Source organism: Gobio gobio (assembly GCF_949357685.1).
Source record: "Gobio gobio genome assembly, chromosome: 23".
In the NCBI taxonomy this organism is placed as follows: domain Eukaryota; kingdom Metazoa; phylum Chordata; class Actinopteri; order Cypriniformes; family Gobionidae; genus Gobio; species Gobio gobio.
Genome location: NC_137119.1, coordinates 23,421,834 through 23,434,637, shown reverse-complemented (window position 1 = coordinate 23,434,637; position 12,804 = coordinate 23,421,834). Strand labels below are relative to the sequence as shown.

Here is a 12,804-nt window from a genome sequence, read left to right as displayed (position 1 = left end):
GATTCGGACACGCCCTACGTGCACCTGCGCCATGCTCTCAGATTGTTAAAATAGGGCCCTATAACTCGCAATAATTTATTAATTCTTATCTCAGAATTTTGAGTTTATATCTCACAATTCTGACTTTATTGTGAGATAAAAAGTCACAATTACCTTTAAAAAAATATTCTGTGGCAGAAATAAGGTTCCATAATTTAGTTTGTATTAAATAATGTGATTTTCGTTGATCGAAATCTGGCAGCAACAGCACATTTTTCCTCTTGGGCGAGCGTTTCGCGGACAGCTTTCCCTGCGCTTGAAATCCCCGCCAGCAAACAATGAGAATGCGGGACAGTGATGACGATACATAACAACAGAGCGTAGGCACCAAAGCAATTGTAGATCCGCTTACCCAAAACCTTCCGTAACTGAAAGATTTGAAGGCTATTATCGTCGTTTGGCAAATAAATAGACACTTGTATTACCAATGGTAATTCATGGTACACCTCAAACAAGGGAATTTATTGTGTTGATACAAATCAACAAGTCCACGAATGGCTTGGGTATACAGAGCATTCGCAGCATGTATGGACCGCACACCTCCTGATATATATATATATATATATATATATATATATATATATATATATATATATATATATATATATATATATATATATATATATATATATATATATATATATATATATATATATATATATGTGTATATATTAATTTCATTTTTTTTTAGATGTGGATGCCTTTGTTTCCCAGCCGTATCTTTTTGATCATGGCACACAAACACACTTAATGCCGTCTGGTGTTGCTTTAGTACAGAGCTGGGTGGGGGGAGACATAGACACTAGCAGGTCACACCTTCATATCAGACAGATCTTGACCTTGAATCTAATTAGCCTGAATCTTATTTCTCTGCACTACACTAAAAGCACAGTGTGCCCTCTAAGATCAACAGGGAACAACCAGCTGTAATCGTCTGCTTTTATTTATCATTCACGGGAAGATAAACAACAGGATTTGGGTGTTTATACAATTTTTTGTCTAAATTGTAAAAATAAATGTTTGTTCTTGTAACTATGACTGGATTGTAAAGTTTGTGGCGTTGAGAAACAAAGAATCTGCAGTGCTTCCTCCTCCCTCTTATGCTGCCTTTCCCACTTTAGAAGTCGTGATTACAAGCTTGTTGCATTCAAGTGCTTTGTTGTCGGAGTGAACATGAATCATGGTGGACACCAGGTTATTCTTGCCTATTTATTGGGAAAATCTTATTAAAACCAACATCATGTAGTCTCCCATGCACCGACAACCATATAAACATTCCAGATAGTACGCTTTCTGCTGATTCTGTAATTTCAGTCAAATGTTGGCTATTTCCGCTGTGTACCAAACAAACAATAGCCTACGCTTCATATGATTACTCTTACATGTAAATATGTACTACATTAATGTCAAGACAAGACGACCTAGCTGTTTTGGAAAAAAAAACAATAAAGCCCACACCTGCCACAGCAGTCTAGTTCTCCCCGCCACCATGTTTAAAGTTTATGACACGCCCATCTCGAGAATTGGGGTGAACAAAATTATTTCCGAACTTCCCAGTGGTAAACACGACATCAGAGGGCGTTCATGTGCAATTTTTACCTAGGAAACTCGTATTTACGATAATTCCGATAGCACGTGAAGGCAGCATTAATGTCGGCTGGAGAAAAGCAGAGCTGTGGCTGATTCAAGCCATCTGCTTGCAGTATAAAACAATTAATCAATGGGGTTGAAATCCTGTAATGAAAGTCCGGTTTGCACAAAACAAGGGGTAATGTAAGTGCAAATACTGCAGCAGGTCTCTAATAATCAGAGCATCATGAAGAGCAAGGGGGAAATCTCGAGAGCTTTCCACCTGAATTTGCAGCAGCAACAATCAGTCAATTCTCATAAATATTCCAGCCACGTTTCACGCCTCGGAGGAGCCAATATACAGCAGAACGTGTTATATTTCATACAACAAACATGAACCTGAATAGTCAAAGGTTTTATGTGGTTTCTGCAGTAACCGTGTTCTTTTAAATCACAGAAAAAAATGTGCACTCAGTAGATTTTGGATCTGAATGTGACTAGAATTATAATCGTTTAATTTGTCATGCTTAGATGTATTTTTTTTCATACAAGTGATGAAATTACTCTCATTCATATTGTGGTCATTTATAAAGCACAGGCTTTAACAAAATTTTAAGAGATAATGTAGCGTCTCTACAGCTCTGTTGTTTCTTATTACCCCAGATCGTTGAAACTCAAGCGGATCATATTTTGTGTATTGATATTCACAGGTGTCTAGCAGAAAATGAACAATTGTTCTGTCTGGCTTGTGCCTGCAAGAAGAGATTGAGACTATTATTCACGAGGATGTTATCACATTTCCTTGCTTTCTTGTATGAGTTGTATGAGGAGGCCATTTCTTTTTGCTGCATGGGGGAAAATCAAATTGTGGCCATTTGAGACCTAGCATGTGAAATATTTTGGTGTTTGTGGCCCATTATTTCTGGATGTAGCAAATGTTTGTTGACTTTCATTTGTGTAGCACATGACCATAGAACTTCTTAGATGCTTATTTCCATCTTGCAGCCTGCATCATATTACAGTAAAAAAAATAATATATTTGTGTAAATTATATACATTTAAATTATATTTAGTAAATTTTAGAGCATTCTGGTCAATTAAGTGGTGTTCTGCCATTGTTTGTGAATTGAAAGATATATTTAACATAATATATATCCGCCGAGACACGTCATGAAGAGAAGAGATGTCATTTCGAGGGGGAAGGGAGATTAACATTTTTTGATTAAAGGTTACGAGGCTGTATGATTTTTTTTTTTTAAATAATGGTGTGCACAGATAAATCATTCATTATAAACACTGCAAAATTCTGTATAAAAAAATAAGATTCATGGCGACTTTAAAAGGACTCCTCACTATAAATCTAAATGTTAATGTAAATGTCACAATCTTAAACCACATGCTTTTGATATGCATACCACTGTACTAGCTGTATAAACTGCTGTCAAAACAATCACGCTGTCTTGATGCACAACTCAGAAAGCTTGCTTTGTTTTTTATCCATTGTTCTCATTGTGTGTTTTTTTATGAAGAGAGTGTGTACTTTACCTCTGGCTGTGGTGAGAGAATGCTGAATTTAGCTGCTTTGAAGAGGTTTCGTCTGTAATGTGCGGCAGTTAGACTCACTCTTTTGTCTGTGTTTGGTGCAGGATGTTCGGCAGGCGAATCTCTGCTGCACTTTGAAGGTACCTGGATATCTCAGTGTGGCTGAAGATAAAAAAAGAAAGGGAAGAGAATAGAGTAAAACTGTAACAAAGTGTTTTATGAAAATGCCTGAGGAAGGGGTTTTAATCTTATGTCAGGGTTACTCGTAGAGTTCAAAGATTGATTTTGACTATTGAGCAGAAATCAAGGTTTAAAGGTGTAGTTTGCCCAAAAATGAAAATGAAAATTCTGTCATTTTCTTATTCTTGTCAGTGCAAACCTGTTTGACTTTCTTTCTTCTTTGGAGCATAAATGAGATATTTAGAAGAATGTTGGCAGCTCTTGCTAAAAAAGGGCACAAAGCGCTATTAAAAAGGATGTTCTATATAGTATGAATATGTGTTGCATGAATGAAATTCGGACGTACTACATCCGCAATGTTGTCACTGTCATGTGAAATATGGCGTCAGTTGTATCGCTCTTGCATCATTCACGTAGTGATAGTAAAGTGTCCATCGAATGCACACTTCAGAATGTCGGCGGAAGTAGTTGGTTATCCAGTTACTTTTTGCTTTTCGAATACTATGTATTCGGACCACCTGAAAAGTGAAAAACCTCGATCACCCCCAGGTGGCTGGATGCAGTATAGGTCATAATCCCCGACCTCTCCATGTAATGTAATGGACATAGACCAACTAAACAATCAAATTACACTTCAAATACATTTTTCCCAAAGATGGTTTCTGTCATTTTAGGCAGTTTTTATCACGCTGATGTTAGTTCAAGTGTTCGTTCTTTAAATAAGTTTGGTTTTAGTTAGTTATTTGTAGGGGTGCACCGAAATTTCGGCCGCCGAAAATTGCATTATTGGTTTCGGGCCGAAATAAAAAAACAGCGAAAATGTAAACCGAAAATGAATGTCACCCGCCCCTCCCATCCGTGCTTAAGTGCTTAGGTTTCACTCACGGTCGAGCGGTTATCACGCGTCAGCAAATCAAAGATTAAGCATGTCAGTGGTATGGAAGTATTTTAAAGTTTCAGATGAGGACACCAAAGTTGCAATATGTAACATTTGTTCTGTGCAGTACCAAATAACTTTTCGACAACAGGTTTGATAGTATATGTTTTTAAAAGAAGCCATTTTCGGCTTCAGTTTCGGTTTTCGGCCAAATGCATCCTAAATTTTCGGAATTTAGGATGAGAATTCTAATGAGAAATAGCCCATCATTTTTTTGATATTTTGAATTGGCTTTTATTTTTATATTTTTAAATAATATTTTAGTTTTAGTATTTTTTTATGTTTTTTTATTTAATCATTTAATGTATCTTTATATTTATTTCAGTTTAAATTGAACTAATTTTTAACTTGTTTTACTTCATTTATAAAATCTTATTTTAATTCAGTTAGTTGACAACATTTTTTGTTTTTCATTTAGTATTTATATTTTGTTTTATTTCAGCTTTAGGAAATACAATTTTGGTAACACTTTACAATAAGCTTTAATTAGTTAACATGAACTAACAATGAACAATAATTCTACAGCATGTAATAATCTAGTTAATGTCAATCTCAACAAAAGTTGTATTTGTTAGCATTATTTGATGCAATGTCAACTGATATGAACATGAACATTTTTAACTAACATTAGCAAAGGTTAATAAACGCTAAGAATGTATTGCTCATTGTTAGTTCATGTTAGTTAATGGATTAACTAATGTTAACAAATGAGACCTTGTGGTAAAGTGTTACCACAATTTTGAGCAGTTTTACTTAACAATAACAACATTGGATCAAACCAAAATGTAAGTTTCGTGTTTAAAATGTGTTAAATCCCATTGAATGGGAATGGCATACATGAAGAGAGCTCTTTTTTATCAATATATTTGTAATGCAAGTGAAAATGATATAGTTCAGCTACAGTTTCCCCCTCAAGGTTTTATTTTAGGATGTCATTGTAATGCAGATCTCTTGTGTATGTACATTATAGATGAACAGGCATTGATCTTATCCTTTTATTGCAGTGAAATTGAATAGTTTTCCCGGAACAAGGCTTGGATCAGTTTTCTGCAGTTATCTCTATTTCTGACATTTTGAACATTTAGATGCTGATTATTCTCTTGCTCTTTGTCTAACTTTAGATGCCTATCTGTGTCTCTTCTTCCTGCAGAAACTGGTTACATCGATCCGGTGCTTATTGAAAAATACAACACCCCTGGGTTTGTGGGTTGCCTGTCCAGAGTGCAGTTCAACAGCATTGCTCCTCTGAAAGCTGCACTCAGGTCCCGTGGTTCTGCGCCCGTCTCACACCAGGGTAAACTGGTGGAATCCAACTGCGGAGCATCACCCCTCACTATCCCACCCATGTCTGCTGCAACCGACCCATGGCACCTAGACGCAGGTGAACACATTTAAACAACCCAAATAATAACCAAAGAGGCCTTAAAACCCCCCTATTATGCTTTTTTTGAATATTACTTTTCATCTAGTGTGTAATATAGCTGTTTATAAATGTAAAAGTTATTGTCTCCCAAAAGAAACAACTGATTCTGAACTGAATGAAACTAGTTGTCAGTATTTTTAATCTTACCCCCTGAATGAACCTATGGAGCTTTGTTACAAATTTGCATAATGCCAGCCTAAACAACGTCTACTTTGACCCGCTCTCAAACACTGTAGCAGAGACTGGATGTGGTTGTTCGTGTTTACATGTCGAGAAGATGCACTGCGAAAGCAAGTCCACTTGAGGACTAAAACCGGTTTCACACCGCATACGCAGGCAGCACAGAAGCTGTGCGTTTGGAGAGCAGGAGCAGCATGCGCCCATTGTGCTCATACCGGCAGCGTTTGTCGCACGCAGCTGAACCGCAGCTTGTGTACTGCAAATACAATATCGTCCATTCTGTGCTTTGATTTATGATGGGCAGCATATATATCTGCTGCGAATGCGACCGTGTTCCCCTCTGTCCCAAATAACATGCTGTATATAGGTAGTTTACATGATAAAAGTAACTTTAAAGTTAAGATATGCCTATAGTTTTAATCATTTAAACAGGCCTTTGTAGTTTGGGCAAAAACTTCTGGTAATGTTATGTTTTTGTGTATTTTATTTTATTTTTTCATAGCACTAGGTGTCATATGGTGATTGTGAAACATGATTTAATGGTGAAATTTGTTATTTTTCATGTTAATCAGGTCAATTTTGATCAAGAACAATGCACTGTGGCTTTAATTCAGAGTGAGCAGCTCAGCAAAAATAGACTCGACGGCGAAACGATCGCGGCACTGCCGCTTCTGCTCTGCTCCTGCGACGCACTTCTGCGCCGTCTCTGTGTGCGGTTTCAATGCTCTAATCTGGTAACATGGGCATGTTCGTATAACGGTTTATAAGTGCTGAGGAAGCCTCCGGAGCTGAAATTTAAATAGGGATTTTTGTTTCCAACACGCGCTGGTATATGATGAGAAAATTAAAGTGTTTTTTGAACTTGGATGCATGTAAACCTATTGTAGGAGAAAATTAGGAACTTTTAAAATAGCATAATAGGGGCACTTTAAAGACCTGAAAATGCACAGAAATATCTCAGTCCTTCATTATTTCCCAGGAGTGGCGTAAAACCCCATAAACATTTCATTTCCAATTCTAGTTTATTGATTCCAGCACCTCCACAGTGAAGTATTGACCTCAGCGATAAGATCTGTCCACTTTCAGCGTCTTTATAGAAAACCGCCTTTATGTGCCTCTTAACTGCCACTGTTATTGTATTGCTTTCAGTTTGATTTAAACATGAAACACAAATACTGAACGAAAGTTCAATACAGCAGTAGCACATTTTAGATTCGACTTAAATAAACAGGCCTTCCATTACTCTTTGCTGCCAAAAAAGGTCAATGTCCAGTTAGTGGACAAAAGGGCTTCTGTAAAGACCAATATGCTTCACTCAGCTGTAAGTGCATTAGTGCATCAGTTTAAACAATTATATGTGTATCTGACGAACATTTCTAGGAAGAATTTGGTTTAGTAATTCATTTTAGCAGATCCTCAAAAAATTAGAGGGATAGTTTCACCTAAAAATGTAAATTACCCCATGGTTTACTAACTCTCAAGGTGTATATGAAATTCTTCTTTCAGACGAACACAATCAGAGTTATATTAAAAAATGTCCTGGCTAATCCAAGCATTATAATGACAGTGAATGGGAGCCCAAAATTTGAAGCCCAAAAAAGTGCATCCGTCCATTATAAAAGTACTCCACACGGCTCCAGGGGGTTAATAAAGGTCTTCTGTGAATCGATGTGTTTGTGTAAGTAAGGTATCCATATTTAAAACTTTATAAAGTAAAATACACTCACCTAAAGGATTATTAGGAACACCTGTTCAATTTCTCATTAATGCAATTATCTAATCAACCAATCACATGGCAGTTGCTTCAGTGCATTTAGGGGTGTGGTCCTGGTCAAGACAATCTCCTGAACTCCAAACTGAATGTCAGAATGGGAAAGAAAGGTGATTCAAGCAATTTTGAGCGTGGCATGGTTGTTGGTTCCAGACGGGCCGGTCTGAGTATTTCACAATCTGCTCAGTTACTGGGACTTTCACGCACAACCATTTCTAGGGTTTACAAAGAATGGTGTGAAAAGGGAAAAACATCCAGTATGCTGCAGTCCTGTGGGCGAAAATGCCTTGTTGATGCTAGAGGTCAGAGGAGAATGGGCCGACTGATTCAAGCTGATAGAAGAGCAACTTTGACTGAAATAACCACTCGTTACAACAGAGGTATGCAGCAAAGCATTTGTGAAGCCACAACACGCACAACCTTGAGGCGGATGGGCTACAACAGCAGAAGACCCCACCGGGTACCACTCATCTCCACAACAAATAGGAAAAAGAGGCTACAATTTGCACGAGCTCACCAAAATTGGACAGTTGAAGACTGGAAAAATGTTGCCTGGTCTGATGAGTCTCGATTTCTGTTGAGACATTCAGATGGTAGAGTCAGAATTTGGCGTAAACAGAATGAGAACAGGGATCCATCATGCCTTGTTACCACTGTGCAGGCTGGTGGTGGTGGTGGTGTAATGGTGTGGGTGATGTTTTCTTGGCACACTTTAGGCCCCTTAGTGCCAATTGGGCATCGTTTAAATGCCACGGCCTACCTGAGCATTGTTTCTGACCATGTCCATCCCTTTATGACCACCATCCTCTGATGGCTACTTCATGCAGGATAATGGACCATGTCACAAAGCACGAATCATTTCAAATTGGTTTCTTGAACATGACAATGAGTTCACTGAACTAAAATGGCCCCCACAGTCACCAGATCTCAACCCAATAGAGCATCTTTGGGATGTGGTGAAACGGGAGCTTCGTGCCCTTGATGTTCATCCCACAAATCTCCATCAACTGCAAGATGCTATCCTATCAATATGGGCCAACATTTCTAAAGAATGCTTTCAGCACCTTGTTGAATCAATGCCACATAGAATTAAGGCAGTTCTGAAGGTGAAAGGGGGTCAAACACAGTATTAGTATGGTGTTCCTAATAATCCTTTAGGTATTAGAGTAATAGAGTGTATCTAGCTTCTGCCAGACCGACTTCCATATTTAACTAAATATGGGTATTTTTCATTCGAAAACACATCACTTCACTATATAGAACCTTAAAGGGTTCTGTCAGGCGCTTCATATATAGAACCTTTTAGGGGTTCTCATGGGATCATTTTATGGATTTAGTTCATTTTCTTTCATATCATTTTTTACTTTAGGAACTAAACAGCTCATAAACTTTATCACTATAAAAAGTGAAACCTATTAAACATGAAGGTTATATAGAAAGGGTTCTTTAATGCCCTATATGGTTCTATATAGAACCCCACTGAAACTTTTTTTCAGTTCTCTTCTGAGTTCTGTGCGGTACATGGCATGCTTCATAGTCTCACATAGCCAGAAATCTACCAAGACTTGTGTGGTTTATTGTGGTCAAGATATGTAAAATGATTCATTAAAATTCTGGTCCATATGATAAGTATTGTTATGTTTTCAATAAATGTCCAGTACTAAAATTGTATATATTTTATCTAAAGCCATTAAAAAATGAAACACTAAAAACTAAAATCAATCACTTTAAATGCTGCAAGAGAATTTAGGCATCTTAACATTATAATATACATTTGATATATGCTAAGGTTTTAACAGTTATTAAATGATTTGTGTTTTTAAAGATTAACTTGAACTATCCATTTTCCATATTCAGAACCTAAATGTAAAAAATCGGGAAAATGAGCATACATAATTAAATATCCAATATGGACAGATATCAATAAATTAGAAGAAAAAAAAAAACTTATTATGATTATTATGATCTCCAGGTGCTGATTTCCCCTTCAACGAGGAAAGAGTGATACCGGATGGAGTTAATAGGAATTCGGCTATAATAGGAGGTGAGATGGAGACATGTTCATATCTATGACTTCCTTGAAGTGATCTGTTCTTAATGCATTAACTATGAATGTATTGTCCTTGCAGGCATCATTGCAGTGGTGATCTTCACTATTCTGTGCACTCTGGTGTTTCTGATCCGGTACATGTTCCGTCATAAAGGCACCTACCACACCAACGAGGCCAAAGGGGGAGAGTCGTCCGAGTCAGCTGACGCCGCCATTATCGGCACCGAGCCTAATTTCACAGAGACCATCGATGAAAGCAAGAAGGAATGGTTCATCTAATGGGGGTGTACAGACTCTTTCAGAATCTTTTTTTCAGAGTATCAGAACTAATGTTTTGGGATCAAGCTCATCACCAGTTTGAGAAACTGTCCTGTACATAGTGACTGGCTTGTCTCTTTCTATTGTGTTTTGGCAAAAGTCTTTTGAGTGTGTAATCTCTGGATCACATCTTAATAAATCGTTTCACCATGTGTTCTTTTTTTACAGAAACCATTATTTGCCAAAATTCCTTTTATGAAAAGTTGAATCATTGTGTTCTTTTGCTTCGTTTTCCAAAAAGTCCTTGTGTGGAAAATGATTTAGACAGACTGTATATGTTAAATGCTCTATATGAATATTTTATTTAATTCACTGCACAAACGACAGATTTAATGTTAAGATGACATTAGATTGTATATCATCAGTATTTCAGTGAGGGGAAGAAACTCGAGGCATGCACCAAGAATTATGTCAAATCGACACTGTCTATTCGCAGCCTTCTGCACAGCTATTCTCATTTATTTCCTGTGGAAGCCTTCGGTTTATTGTTCCTTGCCAAACACCTCTCAGTCTTAAGCATTTGTTTTGCTGAAGGCATGTATCATGGCATAAAGATGTTATTTTGAGAGATTGTTTTGTCTGTGATTCATTTATGCAGGCTGTGGTAAAGCACTGGCACAGTGACATCTATCTGGTAGATTAACACCTAAACTTGTATCATCAGCGCTTGTTGTGAAGAAGATGAGACCACTGAAACCCAATTTAACGACTTAATTCAAGGTGCCTTCAGGATTCAGCCAGCTGTCAATATAGATGTTACTTTATCTGGTTAAATAGTTCAAATCAAATGGCTGTTTGTATTTATTGATATATCTGTCTGAGAGGAAAGTACACCCAGTGTTCATGAGTTTAGAAGTGTTCGGAATGCCAATGTTATATAAATGTTCTGAATGGAACATATTATTTTGCATATATGCTACATCATTTAAGAAATGATTGCACTGTGCATTTTGTCAAATCACGGCTGACATGTTATCAAACGCAGTTTTGTTTTTGTTTTTTTGTAAGGTATTATTTACTTTTCAAATAAAAAGTTCATTTACATGCAGATTATCCATTCTCTCAGAGACTGGTTCACAGATTGATTTAAGATTTTCATGTGATGAATTTATTTGTGATAAATATCTAGGTTAGCATTATGGCACATGTATTGTGATAATTCCGAGCACTTCAGTCTCTGATCTGAATAGTCTCCAACTAAATTTGATCGTTGTCTCATCTGCTCTCCTATTTATGTGTTTTGCAATCAGTGAATATGCTTCTTATAATTTAGATTAATATTACAGTGTTATTATTTTTTGGAAGGTCTTGTGTGTAATGACGTGTTCGGAAGGGTCTCTGTGTTCGCAATCACATCTCAGACTATAACCACAAGTTAATTTTATTAAATACTGATATTCAAATGAACCATTTGAAGAGGATAATGAGGGATTGCAGATTCATGAGAATGTAAGAGTCATGATGTTTCACACTTTTATAATCTAATATCAAATTCTTCACCCCTCATTTACATTGAAAATTTAAATATTGTTTTGTACAATTTTAAGGTTAGTCAGTTAACATTCACAATAAATGAAATATATGAATATATTTTTATGAGGATATTTTGTAGATGACTTAGCCTTTCTTTGTGTCTCATCTAGACGTGTATTAGAGGAAGCCTGAATGTTCAAAATGTACTTGAATGTTCCTTGTAGTGAAGAGAGAGCTTTGATCCTTTTAATTTTCATAATATGACCCCTCTTCATTTACCTTTTATTCTTTATACATTTTGAGTTTGTTTTGTGTGAGTGATTTTTGTCTCTTCATGGCAGGAGGTCTCTTTTTTTTATTTTTAAGATTATTCAGCTCAGTTCGGCACATTTATAGGCCTTTTTATTATATGTAAATACAGATTTTTTTTTTTTACCACAACAATTCAAGAAGGCTTTGACAATTTTATTGTTTATGAGTAAATATACAAGTGAAAGTGTAAACAATATAATATATTTACTCATCTGTATCTCATATTATGATTGCATTCTGCTTGTTTATTCAACTTGTTTTAACGGCAGCATGACCACTGTATGTGAAATTGTACATACTGTACTTTAAACTATTGTGCAATATCACAATTGTATTTACTCCAGGAGGCATATTTTTTACCTTTTGTTATGATGTTGACAAGTCAGGAATGAATAGTAAAATACTTTTTATATTTAGAGCAACTCAGTTCTCGACTGGCTGTTTAGCGTAAGATATTTGTACTGACCTCTTTTCATCCATCTCATTATTGTGTGAGGCCTGATTGCAAAATAAGAGAATTCCTTATAAATGTGGCTATTCTTATGGGAAGGGAATAAAAAGAAGAATCTAACAAATGTTTGTCATGTAGTTTATTTAACACCAACTACATTCACATTAGATGGGACCTACACTATATTGTCAAAAGTATTGGGACAACCCTCCAAATCATTTAATTCGGGTGTTCCAATCACTTCCATGGCCTCGGGTGTATAAAATCAAGCACCTAGACACGCAGACGCTTCAACAAACATTTGTGAAAGAATGGGTCGCTCTCAGGAGCTCAGTGAATTCAAGCGTGGTACCGTGATAGGTTGCCACCTGTGCAATAAGTTCATTCCTGAAATTTCCTCATTAGCCTAGGCCTACTAATATTCCGGTCAACTGTTAGTGGTATTATAACAAAGTGGAAGCAATTGGGAACAGCAACTCAGCTATGAAGTGGTAGGCTTGTCCACATAAAATCACAGAGTGGGGTCAGCGCATGCTGAGGTGCACAGTGCGCAGAAGTC

At 36.7% G+C, this 12,804-nt stretch overlaps 1 protein-coding gene across 1 annotated transcript in view; it reads left to right on the top strand.

Annotated features, from left to right (window-relative positions):
- Positions 1–12,363, top strand: part of cntnap2a (contactin associated protein 2a) — a 573,759-nt gene extending 561,396 nt beyond the window's left edge. Inside the window, exons 22-24 of the mRNA XM_079806533.1 lie at positions 5,418–5,648; positions 9,614–9,685; positions 9,771–12,363. Coding sequence (XP_079662659.1) covers positions 5,418–5,648; positions 9,614–9,685; positions 9,771–9,970 — 503 coding nt within the window. The 3' untranslated portion in view covers positions 9,971–12,363. The remainder of the gene's footprint in view (positions 1–5,417; positions 5,649–9,613; positions 9,686–9,770) is intronic.
- Positions 12,364–12,804: the final 441 nt, after the last annotated feature.